The 24,858-nt window shown below is 38.7% G+C and overlaps 1 protein-coding gene across 1 annotated transcript in view; it reads left to right on the top strand.

Moving 5' to 3' along the window:
* Window positions 1–24,858, top strand: part of LOC139734525 (cysteine-rich protein 1-like) — a 124,144-nt gene that overhangs the window by 54,412 nt on the left and 44,874 nt on the right. Inside the window, exon 3 of the mRNA XM_071645301.1 lies at window positions 1,688–1,742. Within this exon, the coding sequence (XP_071501402.1) occupies window positions 1,688–1,742 (55 nt within the window). The remainder of the gene's footprint in view (window positions 1–1,687; window positions 1,743–24,858) is intronic.

Below are 24,858 nucleotides of genomic sequence, written 5' to 3'. Positions count from 1 at the left end.
ATCTTCTTTTCTAGAACCAGAAGTGGTAGAGCTAAGTTAATACTATGGGTTGGTACATTGATGACTGTAGTTTTAAGTTTGTTCATGGCGGAATCAGGAGTGCTCCCCTTTGGACCCAGGGGAGGGGTAGGGAGGGGTCCTAATGGGGCCCAAATTGTACATTTCCATCTTTTTCTTGAATATGCCATAATGAATTATCACCAAACTTGGCAGACCTGTAGCTTCCCTAGGGGGATAGAATCTCATTCCCATCATATGTGCACCATGCCCCACCTGGGGACCCCAGGGGACTTAAATTGGGGCCTAAATTGTAAATTTTCATCTTTTTCTTAAAAACTCCCCAATTAATTTTCACCAAACTTGGCAGGTAGCATCCCTAGGGGGATAGAATCTCAATTCCATCAAATTGGCACCATGCCCCACCTGGGGCCCCCTGGAGGGCCGAAACCACCCATCATCAGTAAGGAATCTTTGAAAACTTTCTCTAGAACCAGAAGTGATTGAGTTTATAGGTTAATACAATGAGTCAGTATATTGATGACTGCTGTTTCAAGTTTGTTCATGACAGAATCAGGGGTGCCCCCCCCCCCCCTCCTTTGGGACCCAAGGGAGTGGGATGGGATGGGTCCAAATGGTGATGTAAATTGTATATGTTCATAATTGTTGAAAACCCCTTGATGAATATTCGCCAAACTTGACAGGTAGCATTAACACCAGGGGGTTATGATCTCACTTTGTTCAACAGGGCGCCATGCTCCCCTTTGGGGACCCGAGGGGGCCCTAGTGAGGAATATTAACAATTCTTCTCTAGAACCAGAAGTAATAAAGCAAAATTACTCTGAGTTTGTACATTGGTGACTGTAGTTCCAAGTGGATCCAAATTGGACCTAAATTTTCATCTTTTTGCTGAAAACAACATAATGGATTTTCACCGAACTTGGCAAGTAGCATTGCTAGGGGGTAGGATCTCAAAGTGTTTGAATGGGCCCCATGCTTTCCTTGGGGCAGGGGGTCCAAACCTCCTAAATTAAGGAATATTCAATAGTATTCTTCTCTACAATCAAAAGTGATAGGGCTTTAAGTCTTTTACTTTTAACCAAACTGCATAGTCTAACATTCTATTTATAAAGTAAAGTGTACTTAGCAGATATTTTTACTAGTGTGATGGAATATATGCAAATGGGCACTTTGCCCCCAGCTCTCAAAGTTACCCCAACCACAAGTTTCCAATGTTCTCAGGTAAGAGTCTGCAAGAATGCATGGAAGGTGAACTTGCGATACTCAGGTGAGCACGTGACCCCCGGGTCTCTTGTTTTCTCAACTGAAGCATAACTTGTATTTTTTGCCAGTATGCATGCATATCTTGATCTGTATCATTTATCCTTTGCGAATGTATATGTTTATTGTATAATTCCTGATCTATTCTGTGTTGTGTTTTGTTGGAAAAGAAGAATGAAAATAAATGAATTGATATTGAAATTGTTAATGCATTGTATATTGCCCCCGCCCCATCTTGCGTATCGCCTATCTCATCCCTGTGATGAGATCAAACCTAGTTGAAAATGCATGTTAAAGACATTTCCCTTTTTTTTCCACAGTAGGTTCTCATTAAGGTTAGGTCTGTTGTGCTCCTAAATAAAAGTGTTCAATGTTCATGTCTTTTCTCTCTTTTGTCTTTACTCCACAGCATGACAAGAAACCATTCTGCAAATCATGCTATGGGAAATTTTTTGGACCTAAAGGTAACTGAGATTGTTGTCTCATTCAACACCATCAAATATCAACCACTTTTTTTCCACACTGAATGGCAAACTTATAAAATAAAATTTCATTTTAAAGGACAAGTTCACCTTCATAGACATGTGGGTTGAGTGAATGCAGCAATATTAGTAGAACACATCAGTGAGAGTTTGAGCAAAATCGGACAATCCGTTAAAAAGTTATGAATTTTTGAAGTTTCTGCTCAGTCACGGCTGGATGAAAAGACTGCTATAGCTTGTGATGTCACATGAGTACAACGATATAAAGAAAGAACAAAGAAAATTCAACATATTTCCATTTTTCTCGCATAACAAAAGAACACTCGACTTCTCTCTTTCAGAAGGCAGGGGGAATAATATTACCCTTAACATACGTCAGTAGCAAGTCGAAAAATTTGCACTTTATTCAAAAAGTAAAGTTTTGTGAAATTCTCTTTTTATTTTCCCATATAGTTGTACACATGTGACATCATACACTGTAGTAGTCTTCTCTTCCAGCAGTGACTGTGCAGATACTTAAAATATTCGTAACTTTTGAACGGATTGTCCAATTTTCCTCAAACTTTCACTGATATGTTCTACTAATATTGCTGCATTCTCTCAATCCTTATGTATATGAAGGTGGACTTGTCCTTTAAGTGGAATTTGGTATATTTGGTATATTCTCATTATTGCCTGTTATTGTAAAGAATCCTGCTTTTGTATTAGGTGATCCCTGAAAGCTCACAGATCACCTTCTGCCTCAATATGAATTTTTATGCCTCCGGGTTGTCCGTCGGGTTGTCCTTCCTTCCATCCATCCTTCCGTCTGTCTGTCCGTCCATCCGTAATCTATTCTGTGGACAGTATAACTAAAAAACTATTTGAGGTATTCCAATGAAACTTGGCAGGTAAATGTATTAGGGGGTGAAGTTGTGCCTATTAACTTATGGGTGTACATGCTCAAGGTCAAAGGTCAAGGACAAATGCACAAAATTTCACAATTTCCCCCATATCTATGCAATGCCTGAAGGTATTTTTTTTTAAACTTAGTGCATTCATGTATTGACCAAGTTAGATTCTCTAGTGGGAAGTTTGGGTCATGAAGTCAAAGTTCAAAGGTCAAGTTAAAATGTTAAAATGTCATATTTTTTTTTCTCCATATGAGGACATAAATGGTATCCTGGGGTACCAAATAAAAATCAGCCATTTGTGACCGGCGACAACGGTTTCAGGCAAAAGTCGGGAATTTTGAAAATTCATTTTTTTCAATGAATCTCATTGCCCATTTCCTAAGCTTTGCATCGATATAAAACACTTGTATTCTTTGGCACCATAAGTGGGCATAGAAAGAGAAACAAAATGCTTTTTTGAAGTTGTTAGCCTGACAAAATTGCGAGAAAACAGGCTTTGAAGATTCACCTCTTTCTCAAAGACAATGTCTGAGCGGCGATGCGAGGGGAGAATCACCCATCCGTACGATGGTGCCAATCGATTTAAAGGGATTGTACAGTTCTGGTTGAGACCTAATTTCAGGTTTCTAACAATTTTAGGTGAGATAATGAGAAATCTCGTATGAAATATGAAAGTGCATGTAATTCTATGAGGAATTCAACATTTATTTGATAAAAATTGGTTTTGAAATGGCTGAGATATCCAAAAAAGAGCGATTCTGATAAAGTGTGGGACCCACACTTTGTAACGATCGCTTTGTTTTACTTTGTTTTTGGATGTTTCAGTTATTCCAAAACCGATTTTCATCAAATAATCTTTGAATTCCTCTTAAAATGGTATGCTCTGTGCTATATCATAAGTGTTTTCTTGGTATCTCGCAAAAATTTAAGAGTCCAATTCTCATCTCCACCAATATTGTACTATCCCTTTAAGCTCCACCTCTAGCAACCACATCACCTTCTGATTGGCTCACTGAGAGAGTCAAATTTCACGGGCACCTTCCTCGGAGCTCAGCGTATGGAGCCGATAAACAATGCATTTTGCTCGGGTTTGTTTACCAGTACATCTTTCAAGATGGCGAATACGATAATTGCACGTATGGTGTAGGCCTACATGTACAATGTACTAGTACATGTGTATGGTGCACGCATTACGCAATGGCATCCACATGCCATGGCCGTGTGCACGTAACAGGAGCGGTGACGAATCCACACATTTACAAATCGCGTTTTCATTGTGGTGCCTTTTGAAAGCAGAAAATTGCTAGTGCTGGCAAGGGTCACGCTTCCTGTTTGTTTTGCCTTTGCAAGACATGCATATGTTGCTTTGTTCGGTGATGCTCATTAAATTAAATCAGACAAACAAACAAACAAACACGACCCGTTAGTTTGGTGCGATCTTGACGTGTAGTATTTGAATATAATTGGTCACATGTGACCGCTCCTTTCCTCTCATCTACCTTCCATTGAGTCAGTCTGCTGCTGTCATAATTTTTACTCCATGTACAAGTAGACAAGTTTGAGAATATTTAGTTTTCTTTTCACACGATTATGTCATGCTACATGATTTTTGTTTCACTTCCGTTGTCGAACATTGCGGTAGAATAGTTTGGATAGAAAGCCAAACGAAGAGCACGCACTACAGAGCGAGCGTATATAAACCAAACAATGGAGCATGTAATCGTGAATGCGTGGACAAAGCATTCCCCAAACGCAACTGGTGTCTCCGAAAGCCAAATTATGTAAATGTATGCAACGCACCAGCCAATCGTGTGCGAGACCCTGCGCCGTAGCAACACTGGAGATATTGGCGCGGCGTTCGAAAGAAGCTCGAAACTGACGAGTGCGATCCAACATAGGGTGCTTAAAATTCCATTTTCGATAGGAGAAACTTAGTCTTATGCTATGAAATTTAGTGTAGATGTAGAAAACATATCAAAGATTCAATTTCTGCAAAAAACCTATATCGACAAAATAATGGTCAAAATCTTTGTACCCCGCCTAGGAGGGAATTTGCTCTTGCGACTTTTGCCTGAAACAGTTGTCGCGGGTCACATTTTGTTAAATTTTTTTTTTTTTTTTTTAGCTCACCTGAGCCGAAGGCTCAAGTGAGCTATTGCGATCACTCTTCGTCCCTTCTGCGTCGTGCGTCGTGCGTCGTGCGTAAACTTTTTACATTTTCATCTTCTTCTTGAGAACCCCTTGACCGATTTTCACCAAACTTGGCAGGTAGCATCCCTAGGGGGATAGGATCTCAATTTCTTCAAGTGGGCACCATACCCCACCTGGGGGGGCCCCCAGAGGGGCCCAACCCCCCCCCCCCCCAATTAAGGAATCTTAAAAAAAATCTTCTTCTCTAGAGCCAGAAGTAACAGAGCTAAGTTAATACTATGAATTAGTACATTGATGACTGTAATTTCAAGTTTGCTCATGGCGGAATCAGGGGTGCCCCCCTTGGGACCCAGGGGAGGGGGATGGGGAGGGGTCCTAATGGGGCCAAAATTGTACATTTTCATCTTTTTCGTGAAAATGCCATTGTGAATTTTCACCAAAATTGGCAGGTAGCATCCCATCAAGTGGGCACCATGCCCCACCTGGGGGTGCCCTCCCCCCCCCCCCCCCCACCACCACCTTGGGACCCAAGGATGCGGGATAAGATGGGGGGTCCAAATGTGGGCCTAAATTGTCATCTTCTTGCTGAAAACAACATAATGGATTTTCACCAAACTTGGCAAATAGCATTCCCATGGGGATAAGATTTCAAAGTGTTTGAATGGGCACCATGCATTCCTTTGGGGCCCTAGGGGTCCAAACCTCCTAAATTAATGAATAGTTAATAATATTTTTCTCTAGTTCTAATCAAAAGTGACAGGGCTTTAAGTCTTTTTTTCCCCCAAGCTGCATAATCCAACATTCTATAAAGTACAGTGTACTTGGGAGGTATTTTTTACCAGTGTGATGGAATATGTAAATGGACACCATGCCCCCACTCTCAAAGCTACCCCCACCATAAGTTTCCAATGTTCTCATGCAAGAGTCTGCAAGAATACTCAGGTGAGCGCATGACCCCCGGGTCTCTTGTTAAAGGTTGTACCCTGGGTGCCAAAGAGTGGGAAAGTATTTTGGTGCAGGAGCTAGCACATGCTAGCCACTGCACTGCACTGCACTGAAGCACACGCTATATTGCTAGCACAGCATACCATCCATGCTGCATCACATGCAGTGGCATGAGAATGACTGTACACACACACACAGTGCACGCATTTCTCTGCGGCTGTCCTCGAGTGGACATGAGGTGGCGCTACACAACGTACCCTGGGGCAGTGCCGTATATTAAGAGAGTCTGGCCAACTCATAAATTGAACGCCATGTCGTTACCCAGCGTACAGTGCGCTTATGGTTTTAGCGTGTGCGCTTTGGGGTTAGCGCAGGCGTCCCAAAGGCGCAAGGCACTGTAGTGTTGCTTGACTTTTTTTTTTATAGAGAGGGAGAGAAAGGGAGAGAGAGAGAGAGAGGGAGAGAAAGGGTGTAGGTTGGGGGAGGGACATTCATTCATTCCATTCATGTTGAACAAAGCCAACAATCAATCATTTTTACACATTCAAATAGACACAAGCACACAGGTATATAAACAATAGGGAAGCTGTTTAAAGGACATAATCCCTGAATATAAATATAAATTATTGCTGTATAAATAAAAGAAGAATTCACAGTATGTCGTGTCGTAAACTTTCACTAGACTGTAGGCCCCTGTGCTATATTGTATATTTAGCAAGTTGTCCAGGGAACAAGAATATTGTATAACAAAATGATACAATGTATATATATTTACAATTCTAGTTGTACTGTGCACAGACGATAGACGAATTTCACAGTTTTACTGTTTCGCACATAAATAGCCGTCAATTACCATCCTATTTAGTACCATAAACTGACATGAAGGCCTAGTATAAGTAGGCCCTAATTCAAGAGGAATACACCTATGTACAATGCATATAAATATACAACATGAAACGTCATCGGCAAGTGCATATAACGGTATGTAAAATGATCTCAAAATGTTTTAAAGTAATTTCAAAAAAAGACCTGTAATTGAACAATTGAACAAGCACAAGTACCTGGATAACAAAATAATCATGAGGGATATCCTCAGTGACATCCGTACCAAATACAAACTATGATCAGGACCATTGAATGGATATGAAATGAGTTTTAGAAAATGAAAATGTCCAAATGGCGACCGGTATACCTCCACCATATTACATTGTTCTTAGCAGATGTAGAGTACGCCTTGACAATGTTACACGACAGTTTCACATATTATTGGCAGAAAAATTTGTCACAAAATTTAATGCATTGAGTGTTTACTTTCCTTGAACTGGTGTAAATGGATGAGTTTTATTTAAAAGAGAAGTATTAAGGAATTTGAGCATTTTTTACTCGTAAGTTGACCAATCTATTTTCATGGCAATACTTTAAGTGGTTATTCAACAAATCTGCGGAAATTACTGTCATTTTAGTATTTTCACTTGACCTTTGACCATCATGGCCAAAATCTTTCCCTATGCGTCATCGTGTAGTAATGGTGGCATGCAAATACCGCGTTTGGTTTTAAGTTTGTGCATTGGGTATAATCTCCAAGGTATGGATGAACTGGGTAATAATATTTCAACAATAGATAGTAGAATTTTAACATTTTACCTGACATCGATCCTTGACCTTTGCCACCTCCCATGACCCCCAACCCCAACCCCAACCCCCCCCCCCAAAAAAAACAAAACAAAACAAAACAAAACAAAATCAAAAGAGAATCACGGTCGGGCAGTAAGTTTCGTCTGGAAATACATGTACTCACCTTCAGAAATTGTATACAGATATGGGGGAAATGGCAGTACCGGTATTTTAAGATTTTAACCATTATGATTTTGATCGTTCACTTTGAACGTGCTTACACAAATGTTATATGCTAAAAAAAAATCCGTCCACTCCCACATACATGCACACAATCATGTCAAACTTTATGGCCAACGGTTTCAAGAAAATTGATTACGAATGAAGGACAGACAAATGTCTCAGGCAACACTTTGTACGTTCTAGCGATGACATACAATCTTAATGTGAATCAAAACTTGGATAGTCTGAAAGACACCGCGAGGAATCAAAAGAAAAAAAAATCATATAGTTTTCCCGTCACACTCTAATTTCCCACTTCTTTCCTTCGTTTTGGATCTGTCGGAAAGCGGTGCATCATTACACTTGAGCCAGGTCGATTAGCACAACGCCATGCTGCGCAGGAAAGGCATGACGAATTTTCAGTTCATTGCAGTAAGATATCAAAATATCTTTCATATACTTCAATAAAATAGACAATGGCAAGGACACTGCACCGTGACTGATATAAGGGATGTCCCAAAGGCAAGCAATATTAACGCGTAGCTGCGCATGTTCAACAATGGGCACTGCGTATGAACTCTGCTCACGCCCGCGTGATTGACTTTGGTAACGACATGGCGCCTGTAGATCACGGGACCAGCTTTTGACCAATCACAGGCTTCAAAACACATAAGCCGAAAACCGAGTTGGCCAGACTCTCTTAATATACGGCACTGCCCTGGGGTACTACGGTAACCCGGGGTAACGCGTGATGCATCATATCTTGGAGAGCGTTCCAGGTATCTTCATGGAACATAGTACATATGCAGGTACTGACTGGCAGTGATTATCTAGGGAATTGTGAGGTCATGAGGTCAAGATCAGGGGTCAAAAGTCAAGGTCAACTCGTCATTGAATTTCACTTTTTCCATCATATTTATGCTGTAGCATCTTCACCTTCCCCTTCTTTTGTTAACTTCATATATTGCAACAATCTCAGTCACGCAAGATGCGGACAGATGTTCCTTGTTTGTTTATTTACACTACGCTACCAGCTGTTAGCTAGTCAATGACCTGGCCGCGGACAGTTCTAGGCCAAATGTGAATAAAGCGGCATATTCACAACAGGTTATTAGGTATGTTTAGAGTACATTTGAATACACATGACCGGTAGTGACCAATTGGAGCGGCTAGCTTGTCGGCATTCTGGTCAGCCCGCGAAATCTAAACTTGCTGGCCTAGGATATTTTTATGTCCCCGAAATGCACACACCAGTGGAAACAACAAACTCTCAGCTCAGCGCCGCGGTGCCGTCCCGCGAAGGAACTGTCTACAAAAAGCTGCAGCAAATACCATATTCTCCCGACATCAGTTCTATCAACATGGCATGTACCAAGCAGACTGCACGCAAATCTGCTGGAGGAAAGGCTCCCCGCAAACAGCTGACCACCAAGGCAGCTCGCAAGTCCGCCCCAGCCAGCGGCGGTGTCAAGAAGCCCCCTTTAACCACGGCACCTCCCCCATCAGCCACCACCAAGTAAACATCGCATTTGAGTCATTCATACATGTCAGCCCTTCATTTCATGTGTTATTTATTTTATTCTCTCTCCGTTTGGCGATTCGAGCCACGAGCATCAAGATATTTCCACATTTTCTCCCCCGTTCGGCGATGCAAACCACAAACGTCGAGATCTTCAACCTTCATTTTTGCTGACATCGTTTAAACATCATACCGTCTTACCTCCGTATCGATCTTCAACCCTGACTGTTCTGGCGTAGTGTCGCATCTCTTCAAGTCTCCGAGATATTCTCTGCAACGAGCCGCTTTGACCACAAGCCTAGCTCCGTGCAGCATCGCCACATCTCGTTGAGCTCCTTTTTCCTGATTCTCATCGTGTAGGGTCCACATGCCTTTGTCAACTGCGATTGCTGGACTTCACCGCGCAGTATCAATCACATTGGTAAAAAGACAGACCCACTCACGGACTCAGTCAGGACTAGTGCCGAACGTTTTAATTTCATGCACATCACGTGAGTTTCTTTGTATTAGCAGCGGCCTCCGGCTATACAGTATGTCCAGAAAAAAAATTACAACGGGGCCCTCCGCAATGATATCTTTAAAAATAGTGAATCAATCTAAATACAAATATAGGGTATGAAACTATAACTCATTGCCCTCATCTTACAGAAAACCCCACTCGATTTGCTTCAGTGGTCGAAGAGAAATACGGAATTTTGTAGAGGATGTCGGGAATCTCCTGTCCAAGTTCTGTCTATTGTTCACACACAAGATCATCGAAATGCTAAACTCGGAAGAATCCGATTTATTACATGCTTTACAACAATCCACATTTCTCTGTGACCGCTTAACCAAATCGAATGGGGATTTCTGCAAAATAGAGCTGAAATGTTATATTTTAAGACCCTGAAGTAGTATTTAAAAAATTTTATCATATTGGGCATTATCAATGCGAAAATCTGATTGTAATTTTTTGGGGGACTTGCTGCAGTAAGTCGCCCCAAAAATTACAATCCGATTTTCGAATTGATAAAACCCAATAATGATCAACCTGTCTAAGTGCTGCTTCAGGGTTTTAAAATCTAACATCTTAGCTCTATTTCGCAGAAAACCCCATTCAATTTGAAAGCGGTCACAGAGAAATGTGGATTGTTGTAAAGCATGTCATGAGTCTGGTTCTTCCAATTTTAGCAATTCAATGCTCTTGTGTGTGAATAATAATAGACAGAATTTGGACAGAAGAGATTCCCGACATCCTCTACAAAATTCCTCATTTCTCTTTGACCTCTGAAGCAAATCGAATGGGGTTTTCTGTAAGATGTGGGCAATGAGTTATAGTTTCATACCCTGAATTTGTATTTAGATTGATTCACTATTTTTAAAGATATCATTGCGAAGGGTCCCGTTGTAATTTTTTGGGGGACATACTGTATAAACAGAGCCACCTCTGTTGTCTCCTTATATTAAAGGACAAGTTCACCTTCATAGACATGTGGGTTGAGTGAATGCAGCAATATTAGTAGAACACATCAGTGAGAGTTTGAGGAAAATCCGACAATCCGTTCAAAAGTTATGAATTTTTAAAGTTTCTGCTCAGTCATGGCTGGATGAGAAGACTACTATAGCTTGTGATGTCACATGAGTACAACGGTATAAAGAAAGTATAAAGAAAATTCACCTTATTTTCACTTTTCTCGCATAACAAAAGAACACTCGACTTCTCTCTTTCAGAAGGCAAGGGGAATAATATTATCCTTAACATACATCAGTAACAAGTCCAAGAAATGTGCACTTTATTCAAAAAGTAAAATTTTGTGAAATTCTCTTTTTATTTTCATTATATCATTGTACGCATGTGACCTCACACACTGTAGTAGTCTTCTCATCCAGCAGTAATTGCGCAGATACTTTAAAAATTCATAACTTTTGAACGGAATGTCGGATTTTCCTCAAACTTTCACTGATGTGTTCTAATAATATTGTTGCATTCACTCAATCCACATGTACATGAAGGTGAACTTGTCCTTTACGCACGTTAACATACCTCTGTTAAATTTGGTGTAACGTTAGAGGCTACCATGTGTTTTATTACCAATTGTCATCATTTAACATGTGCAAGATACTGACGACATTTAATTTCATGATAAATTTTATGAAAAGGGATGAGCAGGATGTGAATATCAGTAGGAAATTGTGTCAAAATGTGTAGCGTATAAGTGGATGTAGATGATATTTGTGTGAGATAGCCTTTATTTAGCTCAGTAGATTGTTGTAACAGGCTATCCCCACACAGATTTTTTAACGTGAGTTACAGATAATGGCTATGAGCTGTATTCATATTGGCAAATAATATGTATAAAGAAGGAGTAAGATCAAGGAGGTTCTAGAGAATGGAGTCACAACCGTCTTATTTCCCTTGCTAGATGTTCGAAGCCGCCGCTCAAAAATATTTGAAGCATGTTGGCAAACTGGATCTGCTGCTCAGATAGGAAGACAATTGACTCGTGTCTCATTGCATAATCACCAGCCACTTTCAAAGGAAGATATGTCTTTGTGATTGGAATTACTTTTCGCTATCCCTTCTTATAAAAGGTAGGTGGTACAGACACAAGGATGCGCAAGTAGAAATTGAGCAAAAAATGCTGAAATAAAGATGAAATTACTTGACTGGAATTGACTTTTGTTTTTCATGCTTTATCATTAGGCCAAAAAAAAAAAATTGTTGCATTGGCGTATCCCGCCCGACCCTAAAAATTCCGCCGACCCCATGTTTTTTTATTATTTTTTTTTGCTATCGATATCAAATATCTTGTTGATTGCGATCGCGATCGCACAAACCCGGAAGTGGAAACGGCTCTGGGGATATCGGATGTACGAGGGAGAGATCTAGCGCCTCGCATAAGCCTTCCTTGATCAGTACGTCATCTGTTTCCAACATGGACACGTACTTTAACAAGATTTATTCAGTGTATACGTAGCATTCAGACTGCGATGTATTGTGCACAGTTTTGCCATAGGTTTCTTGTGTGGAGAACTTACACGAATCTGTATATGTGGGACTGTAATAGAGATCGCCGTGTGCGATGAAAAGATTGTACATATGGGTCAACTTTATCTAAGTCAAAATAGTAAAATATGAAGTGAAAACATTCAGGATAGGGATTTCAACATCTTTAAATTCTGTGAAGGGGTATAATTCCAGTAATATCGGCCTCATAAATGATTTGTAAAATAGATGAACACAGCACATTCGGTGCAGCAGTTGTAACTGTTTACTGAGCTGAGCACGAGTTTTACACGTAAAATGCAGGTAGCAAAAAAAAAAAAAAAAAATTCCGCCCGACCGACCCTATTTGAAAATCTCATGTTACGCCAATGCAACAATTTTTTTTTTTGGCCTTACGTAAAATTTCATTTCATTTGATATATAAATAAGCAAAATATGGCCAACATTATGATAACATTCAAAATGAATCTTCAGATTGCTCATCAAGACAGCAGCTTGGAACATCGATCATCTAAGGCACAAGTGCACTTGTGGAATTCTTTTGTACATCAATAGAAATCTGACAACTGTTTGAATAATTGCAGCCAGTTGGAACTCCAATGTATTAAACCTCCTTGGTAGAATTAACCACATTTGGCTATAAGTCGCATGTTGAAACGTGTACATGTATTTCAAATCGTTCACAATTAACCTGTTATTATTTGTTCACTAGGAGGGGGATAAATGTAGCGTCTTCACTTTCCCCTTCTTTTGTTAACTTCGCATATTGCCACAATCTCAGTCATGCAAGATGTAGACAGATGTTCCTTGTTTGTTTATTTACACTATGCTACCAGCTGTTAGCTAGTCAATGACCAGTTCTAGGCCAAATGTGAATAAAACGGCATATTCATGACAGGTTATTTAGGTATGTTTAGAGTACATTTGAATACACATGACCGGTAATGACCAACTGGAGCGGCTAGCTTGTGGGCATTCTGGTCAGCCCACGAAATCTAAACTCCCTGGCCTAGGATATCTTTACGTCCCCGAAATGATTAAACGCAGACACTATCACGTCAGCTGAGCGGTTGACATCTCCACGGACGTTCGGGGGCACACACCAGTGGAAACAACAGACTCTCAGCTCAGCGCCGCGGTGCCGTCCCGCGAAGGAACTGTCTACAAAAAATTGCGACAGATACAATTTCACTTGACGCCAGTTCCCTCTAAGAAATAAAAGGGCAGCAGTAAATCAAGACGCTACAATGGGCACTGAACATTGTTTATACACACGAGGAAACAACATACACCAGCATGGCTACCTCGACGGCCAGTTCTGCTAGCCACCCGGTGCTGCTACGCTGCTGACCCTCGGCCCAGACATCGATGGGTGCAGACGCGACGCCGACCTTGGCTGGCTACTGGCCAGTGCCACTACGCCACTCACTTTGGCCGTCGATACTGGTCAACACTGCCACGCCAACGCCTTTGACCCCGGCGCCAACCAGCACCAGCTATGCTCCGACTGCCACACGGAAACCGTGGCACACGTATTTCCAGGACCAGCCCCAACATCTCCACGGCACCCCAGGCCTCAGCCACGTCGTTCGCGACCCTCGCTGGCACTTCACGCCGCCTAGTGGAAATGCCGTAGTGTCGCAGATGAAGCGACTGAGTGACTCCCCATAGCAGCGTCCGAATTCAACTCTCCTCACGACGCAGTGTTAGCGAATTAACTACAAGTGTGGACACGCCCTATCGCAATCACACACACTATTACCATTCGTCACCCCTGCGAACAAGGTTTGACTGTTTCGTTATAATTTGTGATATGCCGATATATGTCGTTGGTCCAGGTCACGTAGTTAATTACTGTTATCCTGTTGTCATTGATGTGGCTTAAGTGAAGTTAGGACAAATCCTAACTGTTTTTAATTATGCAGTTTAGCTAAAGTTAGGGTAAATTAAACCCTTGTGTTATTGGTAAATTATATGGAGGTTATATGTTTTGAGACACAGCATATGTTTACGAAGCAATAGAAACCATGCAGTGGAAATTTATCCAGTGTACAAAGAAACGTGTGTTGTTATTATCATATCCAATTGCAGATGCGCCCTCACTTGGCCACCGTCATAATAATAATCGCTGTTATTATTTTTATGTTGAATGTGAAGAAATCAAAGGAGGCACACTCTTTTATAGGCATAAATCAGTGTCCTTTATATTGTATGACTACCCGGTTTGATCACCAGATGTTCTGGCAATAAATATTATTATGTTTAAAAGGTAATATTACTTATAATTATATTGTTTGAGTAAAAAATAAGGTGAAGAGTCTGTACATGAGAGTCGCAGCTAACATGTTTGTCGCCGCACATACTCGCTTGTTGTATTGACGCTGTGGACACACAATGCATATTTGCATTGTACGCACAGTGGACGAGAGATGGCGTTGTTATTTGTTCGGTTATCGACCGACCATTGATAAGCCTCTTTTCTGGTGGCGAATTTGACGTGATCACGAGGTGGCTGTGAGAGATAATGAAAAAATATGAAAAATGAAAGTGCTCTCTCTGTCCAAGTTCATACAGGTCGTCATATTCATTGATAATGATTGAGAAATCAGTCCTCTTCCCCACACTCTACTCTACACGGTCACACTCACAGTTACTTTTTCATATTGATTTTCACACAAAACTTGCCTTTTTTTCAACTTCACCCACACACACAAACCAGTTTTTTTTTTTTAAGTGGTTTTGTGCTATACTTACTTTTTTGATATCTAAGCCTCAATTTTTAGATTTATGTTAACAAGTCTATCTCGACCATTTTTTTTGTTATTTCACTTCGAAGGCAGCATGTCTGCCGGTGCTGGCACCAACGACCCCAACACGTACCACAGCGCCCCGCACTCTGCGCCGAGGTTACAGCGACGCCAACACGTACCGACTGCACTAGTAACAGCGCCCCGTGCCGGGGAAATGTTAACACTGGCTTAGATATGCACATGCGGCTTATCTGCCCAAATTATGCAGAATATGTGGGAATAGGCTTGGAAAAGATTAAAAATATCACACATGTTTTGAATATTCAGAGGTCTTTAAAGAATTAAGGAGTCGTGCCACCACAGAAGTGTACAAATAAAACAGGCTTGCAATTTCTGGAATGGAACTTATGGAACTTAAAGGCATAATTTATTTGCTTTTCATTTCTTAATGTATTCATTTATTTATTCATCAATCAATTAGAAATCAATCTATTCATTTCTTTTTGTTTATTCATTTATTCAGTTAACTTTATTTGCACTTTGTTTTGTGACAATCTTTTCATGTTCTCTTTTTTTTTTTGTTTCTATGGACAAATCAATTTTCATCATACAACAAATGCATATTATTGTTTGTCAAAATGTATGCCAATTGATGTTGGATACACTCTTGCAGTACTCTTCCCAATGAATTGTGTAAATTCATTAGAATATACCTTATCTCAGTGCTAGTATATCAGGTGTATTTGCACGGGTTTGTTTTGTTTGTTATGGTCATTCATGGATGTCTGAGGTGCGAATATTATACTGTCAGCTCTTCTTAAAAAGTCTAAGTCTTATAAGTCAAATGATAGCTTAAGTCAAGCACCTATAGTGGACCCCATTCTTTCATTTTTTTTTTTTTGGTATTTTACCCCTTATTGCTGATAAGTCAAATTTTCTCTTGGTTGAAGCTTTTTCTTCAGTCCCAAAAGATTTGACATATGCAGAGTTGATGGAGTGTTGTTGATGATGCTATTTGTTTTTTGCATAATTTGGGTGTCATTTTAAATAGATCCTCTATTCTAGGGAAGTTACCCTGGCTTGTACAATTTACTTTTCACCTTGTTTACTTTATCAGAATCCATCCTCATCTACAATACATGTAAATTTAAACAAGCACGCATACAGAACATCACAAATTACAAGTTCACACAAATTTACAATTGAGAATCTCTGCTCGGCTGGGGATCATCATTTTAAATGCCACTAGCTATCGTATCTACTGACCACATCATAAAGCCTCTAAGCCAGTATTATGCAATGTAGAATCCAAATCCATAGGCTATCTATGATTCTATGATAATGATAGAGCATGAACAATCAACATTTCTCACAAACTGAATAAAGACATGCAGACTATATACGATTCCTTTCCTAAAATCTTTTAAGAATTACAAGCAATTCATAGTCAAGGTTTCTATCCTCACGACATCTCTATCTTGAGTAGATTTCTATTGTGCGTGGTTTGTATGAGCGTAGCCAACTGCGACCTGCCCGAACACTTCGGTTTCGGTTACGGAGCGCCCCGGGGTAAGAGCGTAGCTAGCTAGCCTATTTTGAAGCCCATTGATGATTACGGTTTTGACTTTTTTGGGTGGTTATATTTATTAAATTTGACAAAATGGAATTTGTTAAATTTTCTATAGTAGGTAAGTAGAATAACAAGACACGAGTCATGCATCTATTACGTAGCTCATTCTCATTAATGTAATTTTATCAGGCCCAAAAAGCAATTTTTATCATGTTATTTTTTGCCATTACATATAAAGTAGCTGATGGGACCGCCATGAATGCGATTCATGGTGCTTTACGCACCCCAATGGAAGCGGTGTGGTTCTCCTTCACGTCTCAATGGAAATTGAATTCTGCTGCTTTTAATGCAAGTTTTGACACATTTAAAGTCACTTTCGTATCACCCTTTTCCCCAAATTTTCATATAAAATAGTAAAATACATTCCATAGGGTCAGAATTATCGATCAGACTGTTGATCAAAATGGTGGGTCGGGAGATTTGAAGGAACTGTTGTTTCTATTTCGAAAATGTGGCACACAACAGAAAAATATCATGCTACTTTGACTGAACATAGCTGAAAATCTAGTTTGATAGACCTGTTTGACCAAATGGCCGATTTGAGGAGCACATTGTTAATTTTTATGATACGTAGATAGCTAAGACCAAAAAAAATGGTTTGAATTAAAGATAGCAATCTTAAAAAGTACTCGTTTTTTTTCTTAGAAAAACTGACAAAATAAGGCATTTTTAATATTTTGTCATCATCAAAATAATAAAAATAGATAGAAATTGGCATTGCCAGGTTGGATGGTAATAGATGAAAAATGTGATTCTAAATTCAGATCATGACTGTCGGCGGCCAATCAACAAGGAGAGAACGAACACACCTATAAAGGAAAGACGTCATCTTAGGTAAAAATGCGTGGAGCGAAGATTTTAATGGCCGCGCGCGTGTTGTGCCACCCAAGCGAGTACGTGGCCGGCATGCCTGCATGTGTGAATATTTTAATATACACTCCCACCACAGCCTCAATAGTGGGGCAGCATAGCAAACATATGTGACCCGCTACAACAAAATGATCCTAAAGTCGGGCGAGGTCGATTATTTGAAAATTGCATGATATAATCCCCTAATCTTTCTGCTTTAAATTGATATATAACACATTTTATAAAAATAATCGGCTGCGGAGATATCGATGTTTAAAAGAGAGCATGTCGAGACGTCTGGAAAATCACTCTTTCGAGAAAAGTGCCCTTAAAGTCTTCCTTTTGACGCAATCGCGATCAAGGGACACGCAAGTCAGTTTTCACCTCTGGACAATAGAAGGTAAGCCCTAGCAACCCCCGAAGAGTTCATTCAAGCACATCAGCGTCGGCGGTCTCCTCACCAACCAATCAGTGACCAGGATGTGAGAAGCGGCTGAGCATAGCGCACCCCGCCTGCACGCACCAGTCGACTGGGCAGTGTGCGAGCTTCACGGTTCGGTTAGCAGCAAGCAGCAAACTGACCAATGAGATCACTCTGGTCGTTGTTAGGGGCGGAACCTATCTGTGGCGCTCAATCCAAATTTTCGAACCAGTTTCTGCTTCGTTGAAACGCCAAAAAACATGGCTCAGAAAAACGCTATTTTTTTATCTTTCCTTTGATCATTTTGCTTCAAAATTTCGACAGATGATGGAAGACATGTTAGACTCCAATAATATATCAAAATCAGGAAATCGTAAGTTTTGACCAATTTTAATGCTCTGACTTCAAACTCGATTTTCACGGCTTCGACCATGCGCGACTTGAGGACCTTTTTGTTGTAGCGGGTCACATATTGTGCATTTTGTGATATTAGCACTAAATTTGGCAGAAATGTGCATTAGCATATTGCAAATATTTTCAGATATTGGGCCACTTGGAATTCTCTCTTTGTGTTCGCCATATTGGATTTCAAAATGGCCGCCATTTGAAATCTACATTTGCGATTATCTATGGGTTTAATGCTGCTATTGACTCAATTCTGGTGCCTAAATGTAAGTTTTGGGGGGCAAGGAATCCAATGGTAACTAGACTTGGAATTTGTCAACACTGACAAATTAGGCGATCCGATCTTTTCGAAAATCAATGATTTGAGTCCTGATCCCAATATAGGCATCTGACGATAGCGCAAAGTCTCAGCTACAACATATTAAAATCTGGGAGAAATTCACCAAAGGGTAAGTGAGCTAGTGCTCAATAAAGACAAACATGTCAATTTTTCACATCTAGAAAAATTCCCTCCCATAGAGATAACACGTCATAACGAAGATAAAGAAAGAAGTACATATGACCTTTGACCCCGATCTGCACAGACAAGATGGCATCTGAGCAAAAAGTGGTTATTTTGTGAAATGATCCTTGTAACATGGTCTTTACGTGTGCAAAATATGGGAAAGATAGGACATGTATTCACCAAGATACAGGATAAAACATTTATGACCTTTGACCCCAATTTACATACCCAAGATGGTGTCCGATCAAGTAGTTGTTATTTTATGAAATAATGTACGTGACATGAACTAAACATGTGCAAAATATGGGGGCGATAGGGTATGTTTTTTTTTAGATTGCAAAGAAAGTTGCAGAAAGAAAGATATATAAAAATACATCAAAGATAAGCTTTAATTTCAACCAAGTTTTTGGACATGATCCCGACACCGTATGAAAAAATAAAGGGCACATCATCGATAGCCTAAAGTCTCAGCTACAACATATTAAAATCTGGGAGAAATTCACCGAAGCATAAGTGAGCTAGTGCTCGAAAAAGACAGTCATGTCAATTTTCATTCCAGAAAAACTGCACTCCCATAGAGATAACACGTAAACTGGTCAAATTTGACAAGATTACTTTCAATCAATTTTTACGAGGTGATGCCATCATCCAATCAAAATGTTGTAACAATAATGAAAGAGCATTTAATAAGCTACAACATACTGAAATCTGGGTGAAAATTGGCCAAGGATAAGTGAGATACGCTTGAGTGAACTTGAAATTTGATGACGTCATTTTGAAAATTTACTTTTTTTACTTTATTAAGAAATTTGATATCTTTTAATCATTTTTCCAGCATCGCCAACCCATGAAATAACATGTACAACTCATCAGCTTTCAGAATATGTAAAGAAAATGGGGGGGTCACCGTCCATCCTGACGAGTAAAATCGGATTTAAAATTGGCATTTTTTTGGCATTGTTGCACTGTATATCGCCATTGACGCGCGCACGGAATTTCAACTTTGACGGGCCCGTATGACATCATATTGAGTCGGATTGACTTGAAACTTGGTAGAAATATTCCTTGACATTTCAGGCATCCGATAAGTGTGTAAAAACGGGAAATTTCTATTGCATATGAGCTGTGCGTGCGTATATGTGCGCGCGCATACGCGTCCGTCAAATTTTTTCAATTTTTCAAAAAATGTTCCAAATGGTCTGACACGTGTGCAAAAAAAATTTGAGCTCGATTTGAGCATACAAATATTTCAACGCGCGCGTACGCGCACGTTTTAAGAAAAAATGTGAATTTTGAGAACATGAGTAGAATGCGCATAACTTGAAATATATGTGACGTAAATTTCATTGAAAAATTCCATTCCTTTAATGAGATATGATTGAGAATGTGTTTTCATATAATGACGTCATAGTGATGTCAGGGTCGACTGATCACAATGATACATTATATTTGTTGTCTTTGGGACATGATACATACATGGTATGAGTTTGAAATTGATAGGCAGAGGACTTTTTGAGTTCATGTCTGCACAACTTTTGAGGAGAAAGAAGAAAAAGAAGAAGAAGAAGAACTAGAACCGGAATTTGTCAAGACTGACAAATTAGGTGATCCAATTTTTTTTTTAATCAATGATTCGAGTCCTGATCGCAATAGGCATGACCATATAGGTTTTATCTGTGTTTACAGACATTGGCCGTGTGATATTTGGATTCTCATTTAGAAAAGAGAGTCAGGTCTGCCATCTTTGGTACCAAATTCGGTGTACACTATAACGAAGATACAGAATGAAGTATATTTGACCATTGACCCAACTTTGCACAGCCAAGATGGCATCACATTCTGAGCAAAAAGTGGTTATTTTGTGAAATGATTCTTGTAACATGGTCTTTGCGTGTGCAAAATATGGGAAAGATAGGACATGTATTCACCAAGATACAGGTTGAAACATTTATGACCTTTGACCCTAATTTACATACCCAAGATGGTGTCTGGTCAAGTAGTTGTTATTTTATGAAATAATGTACGTGACATGAACTAAACATGTGCAAAATATGGGGATGATAGGGGCTGTTTTTCTTGAGTTATTGCAAAGAAAGTAGCAGAAAGAAAGAAATATCTCAATACATCGAAGAACCAAGTTTTTTTAACGTGGTCCAGACATCGTATGAAAAAAAGGAGAGGAACATTATCGATAGCGCAAAGTCTCAGCTACAACATATGAAAATCTGGGAAAAATTCACCGAAGGGTAAGTGAGCTATAGTGCTCGATAAAGACAATTATATCAATTTTCACATCTAGAAAAATTCCCTCCCATAGAGATAACACGTCATAGCAAAGATACAGATAGAACTACATATGACCTTTGACCCCACTTTGCACAAACAAGACGGCATCTGAGTAAAAAGTGGTTATTTTGTGAAATAATTCTTGGAACATGGTCTTTGCGTGTGCAAAATATGGGATAGATAGGACATGCATTTATCAAGATACAGGATAAAACATTTATGACCTTTGACCCTAATTTACATACACAAGATGGTGTCCAATTCAAGTAGTTGTTATTTTATGAAATAATGTACGTGACATGAACTAAACATGTGCAAAATATGGGGGTGATAGGGGCTATTTTATTTGAGTTGTTGCAAAGAAAGTTGCAGAAAGAAAGAAATATCTTGATATTACACATCGAAGATAAGCCTTAATTTCAGCCAAAATTTTTAACGTGATCCTGACATTGCATGAAAAAACGGAGGACACTCACAAGATAGCGCAGTCTCAGCTACAACATATTAAAATGTGGGAGAAATTTCGTTTATTTCCATCATTCCACAAGGATAAAAAAAACACATGACATATAAAAAACAAAACAACGTTAACACAAGGTATTGTGACATTCATATGCTATACAAATCAGCACAAAGTACACAACTGTAATGCTGAAAAATGGAATGCACATAAGAAAGCCTTTAAATGGCTTGTAAGACTGTGCATATCTAATAATGTATAGAAACAGATTTGAATTGAGAAAACAAACAAGCAAAAACATACAGAAACAAACAAACAAACAAATTAACATGGTCAAAATACATAAGGATATCACCCAAAATCTAAAACCGATACTTTCACATAGAACTTCAGTATAAACTCGGAAGAATCTTTTTATACTGTTTTTTAAAAATATTATTAAATTGTACATTAAAAACATGGTTCACGTTCAAATCATTCCACAATACAGGTCCAGTATACCGTAATGAATATTTGGACCTATCATTTGAGACAGACCATCGGTGAATCTGGTAACATGATCTAGTATAATGAGTGTGAACATCAGCATTAATCATGAACATATTCATAAAATATGGAGGGAGAGATTGTGAATGATAACGTTGTATCAACGAGGCAATTTGCATCTTATTTATATCCATTAACTTCAGAGTTTTCAATGATTTAAATTATTCAGATGTAGGCGCTTGATATGTAGAGCCAGTGCAGATACGTATAGCCTTCTTTTGTAAAACTATCAACTTTTGCAAGTGGGAAGAATATGTATTCCCCCAGATAGAATTACAATATGTCAAATGTGATAAAACATGAGAATTATATAAGATGAATAATATAGACTTTGGCAATTCATATTTCAACCGGTTTAAAATTCCAACAAAACGAGACACTTTTTGGCAAACAGAATTAATATGTTCCTTCCAACTTAAAGTGCTAGTCAATGTGACACCAAGAAAATTTACAGAATCATAAAACATTAAAGAATCTGAATCTATTTTGACAGTCAGATTGCCAATTTCCTGTTGTACACCTTTCCTTTTAAAACGGATACACTGTGTCTTGCTAATATTCAAAAATAATTTATTTGTTTTAAACCATGAAGATATCTGAGCCAAACTTCTATTCAAGTTACAAATCAACACATTGATATCTTTATGAGATGCAAGGACTGTAGAATCATCAGCGTATAAAATAAAACGACAATCAGAACAAACATTTACAATATCATTAATATACAATAAAAACAATAATGGCCCAAGAATTGAGCCCTGGGGTACTCCTGTGCTAATGATTTTTTGTGTGGATGTACAAGAATTGAATACAGTGTATTGTTTCCTATCTAACAGATATGATTTAAACCAGTCAAAACAAACACCTCGTATTCCATAATAATATAATTTTTGCAACAAAATATAATGTGAAAGAGAATCAAAAGCTTTTGATAAATCCATAAAGACTGCAATGACCTCATTCCCCGAATTTAACTCATCCAGGATTCGATCATGAACTTCAATAATGGCAAGGTCCGTAGAATGATTGTGACGAAAACCATACTGGCTGTCATACAACACATTATGTTTAATTAAAAATAAATATTATCTATCAAACACCAATCTCTCTAAAATTTTAGAAAAACAGGGTAAAATTGATATTGGGTGATAATTATTGCACAAACTTGGATCACCTTTTTTAAAAACTGGAACGGTCTTGGCAAGTTTCATTTCAGATGGTATAATACCAGTACTGAGTGAGGAATTAAAAATATGATGTAAAGGTTGAACTATATACGGTAATACATGTTTGACAACAGTTGGGCTGATGTCATCATATCCACTGCTCTTCCCGTTCTTCAACAGTTTACCAGTTCTGATTATTTCTTCCTCTGTCACTGGCTTAAAAAATAAAGAATGAGACAGTGGTTCTTGCAGATATCCATAAAAATCATCAGTTCTTCCACTGTCAATCTCACTATTAACTTTAGATCCAGTATGAATAAAAAAATCATTAAAACGTTCACAAATTACATTAGAATCTCTACAATGTTTACCATCAAATGTGATACCTTCACTATGCACATTATTTTTCTTACCAAGTATAGAATTTATATGAAACCACATCTTTTTTGAATTATTTTTTACTGAGTCAAATTTATTAAAATAATAACTCCTTTTTGCTCTTCGCAAACAAGCTGTAACATGATTACGTAATTTCTTGTATTTTTCATATCTATATTCTGACGGGCATTGAAGATATTCTCTATAAACTTTGTTTTTCTTATTGATGATCTTTAAAATACGAGAGGTTACCCATGGTTTCCTACTTTTCTTACATTTCTTCACATGCTTAATAATTTTCGGCAAGTGTGTGTTATATAAACCTGTAAATATTGCACAAAATACATTATATGCTGCATCAGGATCATCTTCCTTATACACATCTGACCAATCTGTTGTTTTCAACCCTTCTATTAGCTCACCGATACTTGCCCTCGTTACATTCCTCTAACAAAAGGATACCTACTCAACATTATCATCACAGACAGCTTCATTAGATAAATAGAATACAGGAAAATGATCTGATATTTCAGTCAATAAAATACCACACAGATTACAGTATCCCACATCATTTGTATAGATGTTGTCGATAAGAGTGGCCTATAATGAATTCACCCTTGTGGGTTTGTCTATAGTTGAGCAAAACCCGGATGAAACAACTGTATTAACAAAATCAAATACCTGTGCATTGTCTTGTTTTTTCATCAAATCAATATTAGTAACGCCCATAAGGTACACTTTTTTACTCTTCCAATCCTCAGTGTTCAACAAGTTATCAAAGAAAGATGTAAATGCAGACACTGATGATTTGGGCTGTCGATACACAACTCCTACAATTATATTATTACGGGATTTACGTTCAATTTCTACAATCAGATAATCAACACCGTCACATTTCTCATACATGTAATTATTCTTTAACGTAAAATTCAAGCTTTCATGTATAAACAAACCAACTCCACCACCACGGCCAGTGGGTCTATCCACATGGACAAATTTGTAGCCATCAATCACAAATGGTAAAGTCAAAGATGAGTTTATCCATGTCTCTGATATTCCTATCACTGAGAACGAAAATTGGATACTTGAGATATAACTGTGAATTTGATCAAAATTTCGGGACAGACTCCTTGCATTAAAATGTAACCTACTAAAATTATCTGTTAACATTAATTGCTGAACTGTTACATCAAACTCGTTAGCCAGATAATACTTGACTACACTTGAGTGAGTTTCTTCATTTTCAACAACATTTTCATTTTGTTCACTACAGAAATTGGAAGATGTAGTTGATTCTTCCTGAAAAACAGATGTTAAGGGAGAAACCCTCACATCATCATGCACTATTAATGGAGTATCTGTATATAAAGTA

This window comes from Diadema antillarum, unplaced genomic scaffold (genome assembly GCF_040938485.1).
Source record: "Diadema antillarum isolate AM-2024a unplaced genomic scaffold, OU_Dant_1.0 seq00000531_RagTag, whole genome shotgun sequence".
Lineage (NCBI taxonomy): Eukaryota > Metazoa > Echinodermata > Echinoidea > Diadematoida > Diadematidae > Diadema > Diadema antillarum.
This window is presented reverse-complemented; position numbering and strand designations above follow the sequence as displayed.